The sequence below is a fragment of the Anomaloglossus baeobatrachus genome, chromosome 7 (assembly GCF_048569485.1).
Source record: "Anomaloglossus baeobatrachus isolate aAnoBae1 chromosome 7, aAnoBae1.hap1, whole genome shotgun sequence".
Lineage (NCBI taxonomy): Eukaryota > Metazoa > Chordata > Amphibia > Anura > Aromobatidae > Anomaloglossus > Anomaloglossus baeobatrachus.
In genome coordinates this window covers 302,068,603-302,088,102 of record NC_134359.1, presented here as the reverse complement: position 1 = coordinate 302,088,102, position 19,500 = coordinate 302,068,603, and the positions used below count along the sequence as shown (strand labels likewise).

The following is a 19,500-nucleotide window of genomic DNA, read 5'->3' as shown; positions in this document are numbered from 1 at the left end:
TTATCTCATAGTACAGGCTTATTATGTCATAGATCTGTCCTATTATCTCATAGTACAGGCTTATTATGTCATAGATCTGTCCTATTATCTCATAGTACAGGCTTATTATGTCATAGATCTGTCCTATTATCTCATAGTACAGGCTTATTATGTCATAAATCTGTCCTATTATCTCATAGTACAGGCTTATTATGTCATAGATCTGACCTATTATCTCATAGTACAGGCTTATTATGTCATAGATCTGTCCTATTATCTCATAGTACAGGCTTATTATGTCATATATCTGTCCTATTATCTCATAATACAGGCTTATGTCATAGAACTGACCTATTATCTCATAGTACAGGCTTATGTCATAGATCTGACCTATTATCTCATAGTACAGGCTTATTATGTCATAGATCTGACCTATTATCTCATAGTACAGGCTTATTAGGTCAGATCTATGACATATCATCTCATAGTACAGGCTTATTATGTCATAGATCTGACCTATTATCTCATAGTACAGGCCTATTATGTCATAGATCTGACCTATAATCTCATAGTACAGGCTTATTATGTCATAGATCTGACCTATTATCTCATAGCACAGGCTTATTATGTCATAGACCTGACCTATTATCGCAGAGAATAGACTTATTATGTCATAGACCTATTATCTCATAGCACAGGCTTATTATGTCATAGATCTGACCTATTATCTCATAGTACAGGCTTATTATGTCATACACCTGACCTATTATCTCACAGTACAGGCTTATTATGTCATATATCTGTCCTATTATCTCATAGTACAGGCTTATGTCATAGAACTGACCTATTATCTCATAGTACAGGCTTATAATGTCATAGAACTGACCTGTTAACTCATAGAACAAACGTATCTCAGAGAACAGACTTATTATCTCAGAGAACTGACCTATTATCTCATAGAATAGACATCTAAAAGTACTCACCTATTTTATCATAGTACAAGCTTATTATGTCAGGGAATGCAGCTATTATCTCATAGAATAAACTTATGTCAGAGAAATGAAATACTATCTTGTAGAACAGATTTATTATCTCAGAGAACTCACCTATTATCTTGTAGAACAGACTTATTATCCCAGAGAGCTGACCTTTTATTTCATAGAACAAGCTTATTATCCCAGAGAACTGACCTATTATCTCGTAGAACAGAATTATGATCCCAGAGAACTGACCTATTATCTCAAAGAATATACTTATCTCAGAGAACTCACCTATTATCTCATAGATCAGACTTCAGAGAACTGACCTAGTATCTCGCAGAACAGACTTATTATCTCAGAGAACACACCCATTATCTTGTATAACAGCCTTAATATCTCAGGGAACTCACCTATTATATCATAGGATAGACTTATTATCCCAGGGAGCTGACCTATTATTTCATAGAACAGACTTATTATCTCAGAGAACAGACTTATTATCTCAGATATTTGACTATTATCTCAGAAAACTAACTTATTGCCTCAGAGAAAATATTTACTATGACAGTACAGACTTGCGTCAAAGAGCTGATTTATTATCTCATAGACAGGACTTATCTCATTCACTGACTTATTATCTCAGGAACAGACTTATTATCTCAGATATTTGATTATTATCTTAGAAAACTAACATATTGTCTCAGAGAAGATATTTACTATGACAGGACAGACATATGGTCAAAGAGCTGATTTATTATCTCATAGAAAGGACTTATCATCTTAGTCACTGACTTATTATCTCAGAGAAAAAAATTATCTCAAAATATTACTGCTTTCTTCATCCGGCACACATTTTCAATCTTTCCAGTCGCATCCATGTTCCCAATCTTCATATTACACAAAATATAAGAATAAAATCATCCATCGCTATTATAAAAATCATTATTTATTTTTATATTTCTTTTTACAATAATTTATAATTCAGGTAAAAAATAAATAATCAATTTAATGACATAAATAATATAAATACTCTGCGCCCGGACGCCGCCGGCGTGACGGGAATATAAACATCATCCAGTATAAATAGTACAAAGTCATCAGTAAAAAAACGCGACATAGCAGCGGATTGGCTATAAATATAGTGCACGGGCAGCACGCGGCGCCACCGGTATATAGAAATATAGAGTCTTCAGAAAGCTCAAACCTCTGGATCTACTAAAAAAACAATAACAATAATAATAAAATATGATATAAAACATAGTGCTCTTATTTATTATGCAAAATCCCAAGTTCATTGTTTTAGAGCTCTACCTTATTATCTCATAGCTCTTGCTGATTATCTTAGTTTTCAGCCCTTGCGTATTATCCCATAGTTCTGTAGTCCTTGCTTATTATCTCAGAGCTCTTGCTTATTATCTTAGTTTTCTTATTTAGTTCAGCCCTTGGGTATTATCCCATAGCTCGTTAGCCCTTGCTTATGATCTCAGAGCTCTTACTTATCCTGCTGACCTCACTTACTATCTCAGGACTCTCACTTATTTCACAGCCCTCTAATATTATCCAACAGTCCTTGTTTATTATCCCTTATTTATTGCTTAGCATCCCATAGGCCTCATTTATTAGCTCAGTGCTCTTACTTATTATCTCACAGTCCTCACTTATTATATCACATAATCCCAGAGCTGTTACTTATTATCTCATAGCCTTTGCTTATTATCATAGAGCTCTTACATATTATGTAGCAACTCTCAATTATGATTTAAGAGCTCTTACTTATTATCTCATCGCTCTTGCTCCTTATCGTAGAGTTGTTTCTTATTGTCTCATAGCTTTTACTTATTATCTCAGAGCTTTTACTTATTTCACAGCCCCAAACTTTGTTTTTCATGCTCAGACCTTGTTTGTTATCTCAGTGCTCTTACTTATTATCTCACAGCTCTTGCTTATTATCCCAGAGCAGTTGCTTATTATCTCATATTCCTCACTTATTTTGGCAGAGTGCTTACTTATTATTTAACAGCTCTTATGTATTATGTCATAGCTCTTATTAATTGTCTCATAGCCCTCGCTTATTATCTCGGACCTCTTATATGTTGTCTCATAGCCCTTATAGTCATCGCTTATTATCTCAGAGCTATCATATATTGTCGTATAGTCCTTATAGCCCTCACTTATTATCTCAGTGCTCTTATATATTGTCTCATAGCCCTTATAGCCCTTGCTTATTATCTCAGAGCTCTTATATATTGTCTTATAGCCCTTATAGCACTCGCTTATGATCTCGGTCCTCTTATATATTGTCTTAAAACACCCATAGCCCTCGCTCATTATCTCAGAGCTCTTATATATTGTCTCATAGCCCTTATAGAACTTGTTTATTATCTTGGACCTCTTATATATTGTCTTATAGCCCTTATAGCCCTCACTTATTATCTCAGAGCTCTTATATATTGTCTCATAGCCCTTATAGCCCTCGCTTATTATCTCAGAGCTCTTATATATTGTCTCATAGCCCTTATAGCCCTCGCTTATTATCTCAGAGCTGTTAAGTATTATATCTAAACTCTCCCTTAACATCTCACAGCTCTTGCTCCTTATCTTAGAGTTCTTACTTTCTATCTCACAGCTCTCTTTTATTATTCTAGACTGCTTATTTATTATATCAATGCCCTCACATAATACTTTGGAGCGCTTACTTATTATCTTCTAGTCTACATTTCTAATCTCACAGCCTTATTATCGCAAAGTTTTTACAGACCTTTCTTATTATATGAAAGCTCTTGCTTATTATCTCGGAGCTTTTCCTTTTGATCTCAGCCCTCGCTTACTCTCTCAGTGCTCTTGCTTATTATCTCACTGTCCTTGCAGCATTATCTCACAGAGTATTTGCTTATTATTGTTGATTACCTCTGAATTCTGACTTACTATCTCACCATAAGGGCTGGGATATTTTGAGTAGAGGAGTCCTGCCCTTTGCATTTCCGCTTTCTTCTGTAGTATGAATCAGTAAACATTTACACAGTATCACAGGGCCTTGCATCACGCTCTGAAGTACTGCAAGTGCCAGCATGCCCTGCGCGCTCGCTGCCTAGAGCCGGGCCATCTGCACGCCCCGGAGCCCTGCAGGGATTTGCATATCTCTGGTTGTGCACACATGGAGGGGGTGAAACGGATTCTTCTGCAGATCTCTCCATTGGTCCGATGATGTCACCGGTCGGTCGGTGGCTTCCAGGAAGCCCCTGCTGGGGGGGTGCAGGCGACTCACTGCTGACTCACAGGATTCCTGCACGCCGGTGACATCACAGCTGCTGATGACATCACAGAATGATATCAGCAGCAATTTCTCCTCTGCCAACCCTGGACAACATGCTGGGGCTTGTAGTCCTTATTTAACCCTTACACGGTGAACATGCAGACCCAACCAGAGGGGGAGCCTGGGACAAACAACAGTGAAGAGCTCATGATTGGTAAATGAGCTGCTGCCCCCTGGTGGTAGATTTGGAGAACTGCACAAGGTCCTGGAATGGTCCTGATGTGACCGGAGGTGGCCCCATGACCAGAGGTGGTCCCTCTGATGGCTGTGGGCTTCTATCACACTATCCGACTCTCGTCTGCTGGACGGGTGTAGTCTTCGGCCGTCCTGCAGGCATCACCTTTGTCTTCTCCTCTTACTTGAGGATATCTGTGCCCCCTTCGCCATCTTCTAGGGGCGGCAGCAGTCCTTCCTGTCCTGTCCAGCAGTTTCTCTCCTGTTCCTTGTGGCCTTCAGTATGTCCATGTCCTTGGGCACCCTCATCAGCCAGTCCTTGTACTCTCGGCACAGCACATAGCCCCGGACCTTCTTCTTGAAGGTGTTTTCGTCTGTGGAGGCCCAGCTCAGGGGTTCGGCCAGGGAGGATGGAGGCTGGTAGCCCAGGATGAGCATGGCCTGGTTGAGGTTACTGAGTAAGGCCTCCGAGGATCTCTGGGCGGTCTCCAGGAGCCGGTGCAGCTCGGCTGCCGATGGGTTTAGGCTCATCTGTTCATCGCGGATCAGCTGGAAGAACTCGGACATGATGGAGAAGGCTTGTCTGGCCAGAAGAAGACGGTCACCGGGACATAGACATCTCCAGGCCCTGAAGCCCATAGCGGCGGTGGGAAGACCATTCTCAAACCAGGAGGGGAAGCTGAAGTTATCGTCACTGAACGGAGCACCCTGGTGGTGGAGCTGCAGGAGAAAAACAGAGACGAGCGAGATGAGTCCAGGTGGCCTCTCAAACGTGAGCCCCCGATGGTGCCCCCTACACCCACCTCCACACAAGAAGGCCACCTTGTAGTTCCTCCATAGAGGAGAGATCTCCCAACCTGCATCAAGGAGGGCGAGGCCCACCAGGGTTCGGGACATCTCTCCAAGGGACCTATAGCACCTGCATGCTTTGTCTCTATGGCATGTACACTCTTATTACAGACCCCTTATTTTAGAGCCCTCTCTTATTATCTCACAACTCAGGCTTATCATCTCAGCTCTACTGAATGCTATCTTAGACTACCAATTATTATCTCAGGCTCTATTTTCTCTAATCCTTCTTATCTCAAAGCCATCACTTATTATCTCAGGCCCTGGCTCTTGCTTATTATTTTGGGACACTCACTTATTATCTCAGGCCCTGGTTTATTATCACACAGCACTTGCTTATTATCTTGAACCACTTACATATTATCTTAGGCCCTGGCTTAATATCACACAGCACTTGCTTATTATCTTGAACCACTTACATATTATCTTAGGCCCTGGCTTAATATCACACAGCACTTGCTTATTATCTTGAACCACTCACTTATTATCTCTGTCCCTGGCTTATTATTTTGGACAACTCACTTATTATATCAGTCCCTGGCTTATTATCACACAGTGCTTGCTTATTCTCTTGAACCACTCACTTATTATCTCAGGCCCTGGCTTATTATCACACAGCACTTGCTTATTATCTTGAACCACTTACCTATTATCTCAGGCCCTGGCTTATTATCACATAGCGCTTTCTTATTATCTTCAACCACTCACTTATTATCTCAGTCCCTGGCTTATTATTTTGGAAGACTCAATTATTATCTCAGTCCCTTGCTTATTAATTTGGACCACTCACTTATTATCTCAGGCCCTGGGCTTATTATCACACAGCACTTGCTTATTATCTTGAACCACTCACTTATTATCTCAGGCCCTTACTTATTATTTTGGACCACTCATTTATTATCTCAGTCCCTTGCTTATTCTCTTGAACCACTCACTTATTATCTCAGGCCCTGGCTTATTATCACACAGCGCTTGCTTATTATCTTGAACCACTCAGCTATTATCTCAGGCCATTGCTTATTATATTGGACCACTCAATTATTATCCCACAGCACTTGCTTATTATTTTGGACCACTCACTTATCTCAGGCCCTGGCTTATTATCACACAGTGCTTGCTTATTATCGTGAACCACTCACTTATTATCTCAGGCCCTTACTTATTATTTTGGACCACTCATTTATTATCTCAGTTCCTTGCTTATTATTTTGGACCACTCACTTATTATCCCACAGCACTTGCTTATTATTTTGGACCACTCACTTATTATCCCACAGCTCTTGCTTATTATTTTGGACCACTCACTTATTATCTCAGGCCCTTACTTATTATTTTGGACCACTCATTTATTATCTCAGGAACTTGCTTATTATTTTGGACCACTCATTTATTATCTCAGGCCCTTGCTTATTATTTTGGATCACTCATGTATTATCTCAGGCACTTGCTTAATATTTCAAAGTCCCTAATCATTATGCCAGAGCTTTGGATTATTATCTCAGATCCTAACTCATTTCTCAACGTGTTCACATATTATCCCAAACCTGATTTATTATCTCAAACCCTAATAAGTTTTTTCTAACCCTTACTCATTATCTCATTATCTCATTATCTTTGATAATTGTCTGAGATCACTCAATTATTACCACAAGCCTGTGATTATTATCTCAGATAACTGGATTATTATCTCAAGCCCTTGATTTTTTCTTTTAGATCATTCAATTGTTATCTCAGACCTTCTATTATTACAGTCACTAGCTTATTATCTCAGGCTCGTGATTATGGTCTCAGAGCCATTGCTTCTAATATCACGCCATTAGTTATTTTTCAGGACTACTCGCTTATTATCTATGAACCAATAATGAAGAGACCTTGCTTCTTTTCTCGGATCCCTCAATTATTGTCTCATACCCGGGCTTATGTCCTCATTTATTATCTCAGGCCCCAGCTTATTATCTTATTTATTTGTTATCTCAGGTCCTAGCCTATTATCTTAGGCTCAATCTTTTTTTCTCAGAACAGTTTATTATCTCAGGCTCACATCTATTATCTCATACCATAGGTTATTATCTCAGGTATTAACTTGTTATCTCAGACCTAGCTTATTATCTCAAGTTCTTGTTGTCTTAGGCCCTAGTTAATTATTATAGGCCCTCACTTATTATCTCAGGTTCTTATTTATTATACTAGGACCTAGCTTATTATCCTAGGTTCTTACATATTATCTCAGGACCTAGCTTATTATCTTGAGTACTCTGGATCTTGCTTAATATCTCAGGTCTTTAACTATTATCTCAAGTTCAGCTCATTATCTCAGGTTCTTATAATCTTAAACTTTAGCTAATTATCATATTATGGTCAGGTGCTCACATTTCATCTCATGTTCTTACTTATTATCTCAGGCTCTGGCTTATTATCCCAGGTTTTTTTTATATCTCGGTATTTCAGGTTTTTTATTTATTATCTAAGGACCTAGCTTATTTTCCTAGGTTCTTACTTGGTATCCTAGGCCCTAGTTATCTTAGGATCTAGCTTAGTATCTTAAGTATCTGCTTAACATCACGGGTCCTTCTTATTACTTGAGGCTCTTGCTTATTATCATAGGTTGTTCTTATATAAGGCTTCAGCTTATTATATATGCTTCTTATAATCTCAGGCCCTAGTTTTATATCAGGTGCTCAAATATTATCTCAGGTTCTTACTTATTATCTCAGATCTTAGCCTATTATTTCAGATTCTTGTTATCTCATGACATAGCTAAATATCTCAGGTCTTTGCTTATTATCTCAGGTTCTTACTTATTATCTTAAGTTCTTAAAATCTCAGGCCTTTAACTTATTATCTCAGGTTCTCACTTATTATCTCTGGCCCTAGCTTATTATCTCAAATCTTCACATATTATCTCAGGTTCTCACTTATTATCTCAGGCCCTGCCTTATTATCTCAGATCTTCACATATTATCTCAGGTTCTCACTTATTATCTCAGGCCCTGCCTTATTATCTCAAATCTTCACATATTATCTCAGGTTCTCACTTATTATCTCAGGCACTAGCTTATTATCTCAATTTTTAACACAAACCCTAGGTTATTATTCAAGATCTATTTATCATTTTAGACCTCTCACTTATTATTTTAGAACTCTGACTTACGATCTCAGATCCTAAGTTAACCTTTCCCAGGCTGGAGATAATAAGTCAGAGTAAATCATAAAATAATCTCTTTTAAGAACTAACAAGCGGTGATATCATGTATCAATGATTTTCCCATTCTCGGATGCATGGCTTCGCATTTGCACTGTGTTCTGTCACTTACATACGTGTTGAGCACCACGGTGGCGTTCATCTTGTATAGGGAAGCCAGACTGTTTATCTGGGTGATGATCTCTTCTCCTGACAGAGGAAGGGCGGCCGCTCCGCGGCACCACGCAGCCACGCCAATCACCACGAACACTGCACGGAGGACATAAGAGTATAAATGTATGTACAGCATAGCGTGACGATATTATGCACAGTATCCCCATAGTGATATACGAAGTACCCCATAGTAATAATGCAGTGCTCCATAATGATAGTACATAGTACTCCCATCGTAATAATGCACAGTACCCCCATAGTAATATTACACAGTGCCCCCATAGTAATAATGCACAGTACCCCCACAGTAATAGTATAGAGTACCCCCCCATAGTGATAGTACACAGTATCCCCATAGTAATAATGCACAGTACCCCCACAGTAATAGTATAGAGTACCCCCCCATAGTGATAGTACACAGTATCCCCATAGTAATAATGCACAGTACCCCCACAGTAATAGTATAGAGTACCCCCCCATAGTGATAGTACACAGTATCCCCATGGTAATAATGCACAGTACCACCATAGTAATAAAGGATGGTAGCATTACAATAAAATTGGACAATACCACCATAATAATAGTGCCCAGCATCATCATAGTAATTATGCACAGTACCACTATAGTAATAAGCTACAGTGCCATAATAGTAATAGAGGACAGTACCATTAAGGTAAGTATGCACAGTACCACTATAGTAATAATGCACATGGTCAGTTAGCGCAGTACCAATATGTATGTAGTAAGCAAAGTACCACTGTGTGTGCAGTAAGCACAGTACCCCCATGTAAGCAGTAAGTGCAGTACCACCATGTGAGCATTAAGTGCAGTACCACCATGTAAGTGCAGTACCCCTATGTCTGTAGTAAGCACAGTACCACCATGTGGGCAGTAAGCGCAGTACCACCGTGTCTGTAGTAAGTGCAGTACCACCATGTAAGCGCAGTACCACCGTGTCTGTAGTAAGCGCAGTGCCATCATGTAAGCGCAGTACCACCGTGTCTGTAGTAAGTGCAGTACCACCATGTAAGCGCAGTGCCATCATGTAAGTGCAGTACCATCATGTAAGCGCAGGACCACCATGTAAGCGCAGTACCACCATGTAAGCGCAGGACCACCCTGTAAGCGCAGTGCCATCATGTAAGTGCAGTACCATCATGTAAGTGCAGTGCCATCATGTAAGTGCAGTACCATCATGTAAGTGCAGTACCACCATGTAAGTGCAGTGCCATCATGTAAGTGCAGTACCATCATGTAAGTGCAGTACCACCATGTAAGCGCAGTGCCATCATGTAAGTGCAGTACCATCATGTAAGCGCAGTACACCATGTAAGCGCAGTACCACCATGTAAGCTCAGTACCACCATGTAAGCGCAGTACCATCATGTAAGCGCAGTACCACCATGAAAAGCGCAGTACGACCATGTAAGCGCAGTACCACCCTGAAAGCGCAGGACCACCCTGTAAGCGCAGGACCACCCTGTAAGCGCAGGACCACCCTGTAAGCGCAGTACCACCATGTAAGCGCAGTACGACCATGTAAGCGCAGTACGACCATGTAAGCGCAGTACCACCCTGAAAGCGCAGTACCACCCTGTAAGCGCAGTACCACCCTGTAAGCGCAGTACCCCTCCGTCCATTCATCCTCTCAGTGATGGCACTCACCTGCCCCTGTCAGCATCCTGCTCGCTGTCTCTGTGCGGCACCTGTCCTGCCGGTGAGCGGCCTTTATACCTGTCCCCTCCACCCCCCATGTCCTTCTCCCGGTGTAGTAATCTGCAGACGTCACACACCCCCTGCCGCGCTCAGAAAGGAATCCCCATTCTCCACTCCACGCTGTGATTCCTGCTTCCTTCTAAGAAATCCAGGAGGAGGAGAGTCGGCGCTGACTCGAGGAGAAGGTATGTACAGGGGGGCGGCGCGGTGACCCTACAAAAGAAGTCCAAATACACCTGACAGGTGACTCGTGCCCCCCTCCCCTGCCCTCACCCCCCAGAGCCGTCACCTCGCTGACGGAAGCCGTGCCAAGACAATGAAGCGCGGCAGGAGTTGGGTTACCATCCTTCACCCCCCTTAGAGGTATTATATGAGTCGCCCGCCTTCCCCCCCCAGGGATTTGGCACCGACCTGGTGTAAAACACACGTACACACGTGAGACATGTAATTACACTTCATGCCTGAGGTACCGCGAATCGTTACCTGATACCGGCAGGTGACAAGTGCCACCGCCACCCACCGCTGCGCCCGTCATGAGCCGTGTGACTGCCACCAGTGCCTGCCGGGGTGCACTAACTTTACACCTCACTGTACAATGGAATCAAGGGCACGTATACCATAGAGCGGTGGTCTCCATCCCGTGCCGTGTCCGGGCTTGCTGGGGATTGTAGTCCTTCAGGAGCCAATGGGTCATGGGTGGGACTCCGGTGTCACACCTTAGGGTCCTGGCGAGGGAGGCCACGGGTGCCCACGTTCCTCTTTACGCTTGGCGATGGGATCCTCCATCATGAAAGATTTATCATTAAGAGTCGGGGTACTGCTGCGCCCCACCTCCCCATCGGGGCCTCCAAACATAAAAACCAGCCTCAGGGGGCCACAGGCTCCGGTATATACCAGGGAGGGCCCCTCCATGTATTGGGGGGGTGCAGACGTCTGGATGGAGCGACCGGTCATAGCCGGGTCTGGGGGATGACACATTGGGAATTCTCCACAGCATAAACTAATAGAAATCAAAACCTGCAAAGCAAAACATGATGTCACCCGCTATCAGAGCCGCCTGACTCACTGTGACGACACCCCCCCTCTGCCCGGGAGGAATTCATCCTCCAGCCATACACAAACAGGATGAGCCGAGCGCTGCCTGACGGGATCCAACATGGCCGAGTGACTGATAAGGAGGATGACAGCAGCACATCCTGTCTAATGTCAGGCGGCTGCACCTACAGCTCCCGCAATAATGTCATCTGTCACAATGTAAAAGGGGGCCAAAACCTGAGAAAGCTGGCACCCCCTCCCAACACCACCCCGAATATATGTAGGGTACGTGTTGTCAATAAGGGAATGGGAATAAGCCACTGCCGGACCCCTCTGTCCACACTAGATACTTTAGCCCCTGCAGACTCCACTGTCCGCCTCCAAATTCCACTGTCCTCGTCAAGTGTCCTCTGTCCCCTTCCAGACTCCTCTGTCCTCCTCTAGTGTTCTCTGTCTCTCTGTGCCCCACCAGGCACCTCTGTCCCCCTCCAGACTCCTCTGTCCCCCTCCAGTGTCCTCTGTCCCCCCCCAGACTCCTCTGTCCTCTCCAGTGTTTTCTGTCACCCTCCAGACTCCTTTCCTTTCCAGTGTTTTCTGTCGCCCTCCAGACTCCTCTGTCCCCTCCAGTGTCCTCTGTCCCCCTCCAGATTCCTCTGTTATCTCCAGTGTTTTCTGTCACCCTCCAGACGTCTATGTTCTCCAGTGTTCTCTGTCCCCCTCCAGACTCCTTTGTCCCCCTCCAGACATCTCTATCACCCTTCAGACAGCTCTGTCCCCCATCACACTCCTCTGTCCTCTCCGGTGTTTTCTGTCCTCCTCCAGACTCCTCTGTCCTCCTCCAGACTCCTCTGTCCTCCAGTGTTCTATCCCTCTCCAGTGTCCACTGTCCCCTTCAGACTTCCCAGTAGCCTTCAGATTCCTTTTTCCCATCAGCACTCCTCTGTCACTTTCATACTCCTCTACCTCCTATAGATACCAATGGTCCTTGTAAATCTGTATCCCCTCTAGAAAGCTTAGTCCTCTCTGGACTAGTTGGCCAACTCCAGCCCCCTCTGTCCCTTTCCAGTGTCCTCTGTCCTTCTCTAGACTCCTGTGTCTTCTCCCAGACTCCTCTGTCCTCCTCCAGACTCCTCTCTCCTCTCCAGTGTCCTCTTCCCCACTCAAGTGTTCTCTGCCCTACTCCAGACTCCTCCAGATTCTTCTGTCTGCCTCCAGACTCCTTTGTTCTCTCCAGTGTTGTTTGTCCTCCAGAATTCTCTGTTCTCCTCCTAACTTTTGTGTCCTCTCCAGTTTTCTCTGTCCCCTTCCAGACTCCTTTGTCTCTCCCTAGTGTCCTCTATCCCCTCTAGAGTCCTCAGGACCCTTCATATGCCTTTGTCCCATCACAAAGTCCTCTATTACTTCCATACTCCTCTGCCTCCTATAGATACCATTGATCCTAGTAAACCTCTATCCCCTCTAGAGAGCTTTGTCCTCTCCAGACTAGTTGGCCGACTCCAGCCCCCTCTGTCCTTCCTAGATTACTCTGTCTATTCCAGATCTCTCGGATCCCTTGAGACTTCAGTCTTTTCCAGACTTTTTTGCCATGACCCCAGACTTTTCTGTAGCCATCAGACCATTAACTCCATTGATGATCTCAGATCTCACCGTTTCTTTGAACCTCTTTGTCCTTTCCAGATTCCTCTGTCCACTCCAGTCCACTAGATACCACTATTCCCTGAAGCTACATCACTCCCCTCCAGACTCCTCTGGCTCATCAATACTTCTTTGTCCCCCACCCCTCTGTTACTTTGAAACTCCCCATCTCTTTCTGACTTCTCTGTCCCTGTAGACTCTTCTTACCTTCTTAGGTGCCAATGTCTTCTAATAGATTCCTCTGCCCGCTCCAGACTCTTTTGACATCCTCAAACCCTTCTATCCACATCTAATGCCTTGGTCTACATCCAAAGTTCTCTGTCCTCTGTAGACCCTTCGGTACTATCTGGACTCCAATATGCCTTTTTAGACCCCCAATGCCGACCCCAGACCCTTCTGTCTTTCAATGACTCCTCTCGGTTTCTCCATCTCTTCTCGCCCAAACATCTCTTCTGTCTCCTTCAGACTTCTCTGTCCATCAGTCCTCCCACAAAATCTACTGTGTCCTACCAAATGGACACCTCTGCTTTTCCGACTCCTCTGTCTCTCTTCAGACTTAATTAGTGATTGCAGACTCGGACACTTTAGCTCCCTTGACCCTCCCTGCCTCCACTAGACTTCTCTGTCTCTTTATAATTTTCTGTCCTTCCCCAGACTCTCCTGTCTCTTATCAGACTCCTCTGCACCCATAACACTTATTTGCCTTCCCTTCAGACCCCTTTGACTCCTACATAACATCTGTCTAGATACTATCCTGGAGTAACTCAAGAAGAATAATCTTATAACCTAATAATCCACATGGTTTATGAGGGATTGGTCCTGTCAAACCAATCTGATCAACATCTACGAGGAGGCAAGTTCCAGACTGGAGGGAGATGCAGTGGATGTTGTCTATATGGATTTTCAAAGGTGTTTGATACATTGCCACCCAAAAGGTTGGTTCATAAAATGAGATTAATGGGAATAATGAAAAAATATGTGTAACTGGGTAAAAAATTGGCTTAGTGATAGGAAACAAAGGGGGTTATTAATGTAGCACACGCAGATTGGGTCACAGTTAACAGTGAAGTACAAAAGGGGTCGGTATTAGGCCCTCTTCTTTTTTAACATATTTATTAATGATTCTGCAGGAGGCATAGATAGTAGAATTTCAATATTTGCAGATGATACTAAACTCTGCGAGGTAATCAATACAGAGGAGGATGTTTTAATATTAGAAACTCAACTTTACTGACCAGAAGAGCAACCAAGGTTATTAAAGGAATGGGGGTGACTGCACCAAGACAGGTTATTAAGCTTGGGGATATTCAGTTTGGAAAAATGAAGGCTTAAGGGTGATCTTTTTACAATGTACAAATATACGAGGGGACATTAGAGAGACCTTTCTAATGATCTTTCGACACCTAGGCCTGTAACGGGGACAAGGGGACATCCACTGCAATTAGCGGAAAGGAGGTTTAATCATAATCACAGATTCTTTACAGTACGAACAGTGAGATTATGGTGCTCTCTGCCACATAATGTTGTAATGATTGTTTCATTACTAAAATTTAAGAGATACCTGGATGCCTTTCTTGTAAAATATAATATTCCTGGTAATGTGCAGTAGATTTGTGATGGGCGCGGATCCAGAGAACTCATCTGATTGCTGTATGTGGAGTAGGGAAGGAATTTTTCCCCTAATATGGAGTCGTCTGCACCATGGGATTTTTGTCTTCCTCTGGATGAACGTTAGGCTATACTCGATGGACTTAAGTCACCTTCAACCTTATAAACTATGAAACCATCCCCTCCAGAATCCTCTGTCCACTGCAGACTCCAGACCTCTGTCTCGAAGCAACTCGATAGTCTCCAGCCACCTCTCTCCACTTTGGCCTCCTGTATACTCCACACGTTTGTCCCTCTAGACCAGGGAGGGGAACCCCCAGCCCGCCGGCCGTTCACAGCCCGCAATAACTTTTCCTGTGGCCCCAGAGACCGCAGTACTCGGGTGGCAGCCGCTGACGTTCCAGCTCTCGAGCCTTTAAATCCCAATGGTGAATCGGTGATGCAAGGATGCACAGTGTGTTCAGGCCTTACATTTTGGGCGGGGTAAGTGTGAGGTGCCCTCCCGTACCACAGAAGAACTAGGAGGAGCAGCAGCTTTACCGGCCTCCCCGCTGTACATGCCTCCCGGACCTGTGCTGTGTGACTTCTCCCCCCAGTGCTGTGAGGCCGCAACCCCGTACAGTGTACCCCTAGTAGCGTGTGTGTGAGCCCCTCAGTGCTGTGTACCCCTAGGAGTGTGTGCGCCACCCTCAGTGCTGCATGCCACTCCCTAGTACTGTGCAACCCTTACTGTTGTCCATGACCCCTAGTGCTCTGTGTGGCCACATTGTGATGTCTATGCTCCCCCAGTACTATCCGTGACCCCCAGTCCTGTCTGTGCCCCCCCCTAATGCTGTCCGTACCGCCGCCAGTACTGTCCATGCCATGGTCAGTGCTGTCCATGTCCCCCAGTCCTGTCCATGCCCCCCTACTTCTCTGTAACCCCCAGTTCTGTGTACTCACCACTGTTGACTGTGCCCCCCCTCCCCCAGTGATGTCTCTGCTTCCCCAGTCCTGTCTTTGCCCACCTACTTCTGTCCATGCCACCTAATGCTGTCTGTGCCCCCTTAATGCTGTCCATGCCCCAAGTGCTGTTCATACCGCCACCAATGCTGTCCATGCCCCCAGTGCTGTACATACTCTCCCAGTGCTATCTGTACCGCACAATGATGACTCTGCCCCAGCCCCTACTCTAATATATATGCACCCAGCCCCTCGTGTGATGTATATGCCCCAGCGTCTTCTGTGATGTATATGCCCCCAGCCTCTCCTGTGATGTATATACCCCAGCCTCTCCTGTGATTTATGCACCCCAGCCCCTCCTGTGATGTATGTAACCCTAGCATTTCCTGTGATGTATAAACACCCTCGTCTATGATGTCTATGCCCCCAGCCTCTCTAGACCGAGACAAACCTGGAAAACCAGTTGTGAGAAGCAACATGATAACATCACAGCCGAAACCAAAGAGAAGCCGCTCCGGCCACCACAGTACGAGGGATATAATTGTTTGACCATACATAGCTGGGTAATTTTCAAGTTGATAATTTTATGCGGCCTTCGAAGGTTGGTACAAAAGTCCAAATGGCCACCGGCAGTAAAAAAAAAGGTTCCTCACCCCTGCCCTAGACTCTTCTGTCCATCTATAGACTTCATCTGCCACCAGACTTCACTGCTCTAACTAGACTTCTCTGTCCACTCCAGACACCTCTTTTGTGTCTTATAGCCATCTGATCCCTTCCGACTCTATGGTCTTCTCCAGCAAACTATGCCCTCAAGACTACCTTCTTCATAGAGATGTCTCTGTTCCTCTGCCCTCTTCTGTCCTCCTCCAGACTTCCCCCCGTCTCCTACCAGATCCCTCTTGCCCCATCAGACTCCTCTGACCTTTGTAGACCCTTCTGTACTTTCAAACCCCTCGTCCCGAGACACCATCTCCAGACGTCATCGTTTCTCAAGACTTCTGTCCTCCTGAGACCCTTTTTTTTTTTTTAAACTCCTTGCAGACTCCTCTGCTCTTTCTAGAATTCTGCTCTTTACACCCTTCTGTCCTCCCTCCAGACCCCTCTGTCCTTTTCAGACCCTTTGTTCACCTCCAAATCCATCCTTTCATTCTCAACTCCAACCCTTTGATCTTTTCTAAACTCTTCTGTGCATTCCAGATCCTTCTATCCCATCAAGACCCCATTCCTCCAGACCACTCTATGTCACCCTCCATTGCCCTCCCAACTCTTCTGTTCATTTCAGACTCCTGTACCCATCTCACCATCTCTAGGTCCCCTCCAGACACCTCAAACTCATACAAACAAACGTTTCCCCTCCAGACCCATCTGTCACACAGAAATACATATTCTTATCATGTCTCCGTATACAGGGAGCTCCCCCTAGTGGTGACTGCAGACAGGATCTTATCATGTATCTCTGTATACAGGGAGCTCCCCCTAGTGGTGGCTGCAGAGAGGATCTTATCATGTATCTCTGTATACAGGGAGCTCCCCCTAGTGGTGACTGCAGACAGGACCTTATCATGTATCTCTGTATACAGGGAGCTCCCCCTAGTGGTGGCTGCAGAGAGGATCTTATCATGTATCTCTGTATACAGGGAGCTCCCCCTAGTGGTGGCTGCAGACAGGATCTTATCATGTATCTCTGTATATAGTGAGCTCCCTCTAGTGGTGGCTGCAGACAGGATTTTATCATGTATCTCTGTATACATGGAGCTCCCCCTAGTGGTAGCTGCAGACAGGATCTTACCATATATCTCTGTATACAGGGAGCTCCCCCTAGTGGTGGCTGCAGACAGGATCTTATCATGTATCTCTGTATACAGGGAGCTCCCCCTAGTGGTGGCTGCAGACAGGATCTTATCATGTATCTCTGTATATAGTGAGCTCCCTCTAGTGGTGACTGCAGACAGGATCTTATCATGTATCTCTGTATACAGGGACCTCCCCCTAGTGGTGGCTGCAGACAGGATCTTACCATATATCTCTGTATACAGGGAGCTCCCCCTAGTGGTGGCTGCAGACAGGATCTTATCATGTATCTCTGTATACAGGGAGCTCCCCCTAGTGGTGGCTGCAGACAGGATCTTATCATGTATCTCTGTATATAGTGAGCTCCCTCTAGTGGTGACTGCAGACAGGATCTTATCATGTATCTCTGTATACAGGGACCTCCCCCTAGTGGTGGCTGCAGACAGGATCTTATTATGTGTCTCTGTATACAGGAAGCTCCCCCTAGTGGTGACTGCAGACAGGATCTTATCATGTATATCTGTATACAGGGAGCTCCCCCTAGTGGTGACTGCAGACAGGATCTTATCATGTATCTCTGTATACAGGGAGCTCCCCCTAGTGGTGGCTGCAGACAGGATCTTATCATGTATCTCTGTATACAGGGAGCTCCCCCTAGTGGTGGCTGCAGACAGGATCTTATCATGTATCTCTGTACACAGGGAGTTCCCCCTAGTGGTGGCTGCAGACAGGATCTTATGTATCTCTGTATACAGGGAGCTCCCCCTAGTGGTGACTGCAGACAGGATCTTATCATGTATCTCTGTATACAGGGAGCTCCCCCTAGTGGTGGCTGCAGACAGGATCTTATATATCTCTGTATACAGGGAGCTCCCCCTAGTGGTGGCTGCAGACAGGATAATTCAGTACAGAATATTAGATGTCAGAAATAAATGGTACACGTATTCATAAATTACGTTTCATAATATCCGCTGCCATGTGCCGGGCCGCAGTGAATGGATACGGAGGTTTAGTCTTGGATACTATGGCAGAGATCCTATCCACTTTCATTTCTCTGCCCCCCCCCACCTGGCAGGGACGGGTGAGTTTCGCTCGGGCGGGTGTGGCCCTATCACACTGTCCCCTTTGTATTTTTAGGGACGCGAAGTAGGGGAAGTGGTCGATGACAGCGACTGGGGAACTTCTATGAAATTTCGCTCCGTCACTTGTCAGGAATCCAATAAAATAATAATATGATAGAGAAGGAATCCAGACACCACGGCCGTCCCGGCATCAGCCGCTGCCAAACACAACGTCTGCGGGTGACGTGCCAACCGCGCCAGCGGGGACCGGGCCGGACCTACTCTATTAATACAGCAATTTGCTCCACAGCTGAAAATCCAAAGGATGAGGCCTACGACCGCACTAATGAGGAGATACCGCTTGCGGCTCTGGGGATAAACACCGAGGTCTAATAATGGCCCTGATTTGGCATGTGGTTAGTATATAATATCCAGGAACAGAGAAAGGCTGTATCACACATCATGGGATTAGATACGCAGCTCAGCCGACAATATCATACAGTATATACACTGTGTGCAGAATTATTAGGCACGTTGTATTTTAGAGGGTTTTTTTTATTATTGATCAACAACTATGTTCTCAATCACCCAAAAGACTCAAATATCAGCGCTTAATATTTTTGGCAGTTGGAGGGGGTTAGATTTGGCTTCTTAGGAGGATCTGTTTGTGCAGGTGACTATTACTGTGCAGAATTATTAGGCAACTTCATAAAAACCAAATCTATTCCCATCTCACTTGTTTATCGTCACCAGGAAACCAATATAACTGCACAAAATGTAGAAATAAACATTTCTGACATGCAAAAAGAAAACCCAAAAATGAGTGCCCAATATCGCCCCCTTTCTTTCTGATGACCCTCAGCAGCCACCATCCATAGATTCTGTCATTGCTTGATCTGTTTACACTCAACATTGCGTGCAGCAGCCTCCAGCCTCCGCAGCCTCCAGCCTCCGCAGCCTCCAGCCTCCGCAGCCACCGCAGCCTCCAGACTCCACAGCCTCCACACACTGCTCCCAGAGGTGCACTATTTTCCCTCCCTGTAGATCTCACATTTTATGAGG

At 44.8% G+C, this 19,500-nt stretch overlaps 1 protein-coding gene across 1 annotated transcript; it reads right to left on the bottom strand.

Moving 5' to 3' along the window:
* Positions 1 to 4,662: 4,662 nt before the first annotated feature.
* LOC142246790 (cardiotrophin-2-like) lies at positions 4,663 to 10,331 on the bottom strand. The gene is made up of 3 exons (XM_075319841.1): positions 10,316 to 10,331; positions 8,610 to 8,746; positions 4,663 to 5,166 (listed from the first exon to the last, which is right to left on the bottom strand). The coding sequence occupies exons 1-3, from the start codon at positions 10,329 to 10,331 to the stop codon at positions 4,663 to 4,665; spliced, it is 657 nt and encodes a 218-aa protein (XP_075175956.1).
* Positions 10,332 to 19,500: the final 9,169 nt, after the last annotated feature.

What these genes read in the sequence shown, in the direction of transcription:
- LOC142246790 (XM_075319841.1), bottom strand. An exon ending in CCGTGGTGCTCAACACGTAT is followed by an intron (nt 5,167 to 8,609) that starts GTAAGTGACAGA and finishes TTTCTCCTGCAG; the next exon opens with CTCCACCACCAGGGTGCTCC.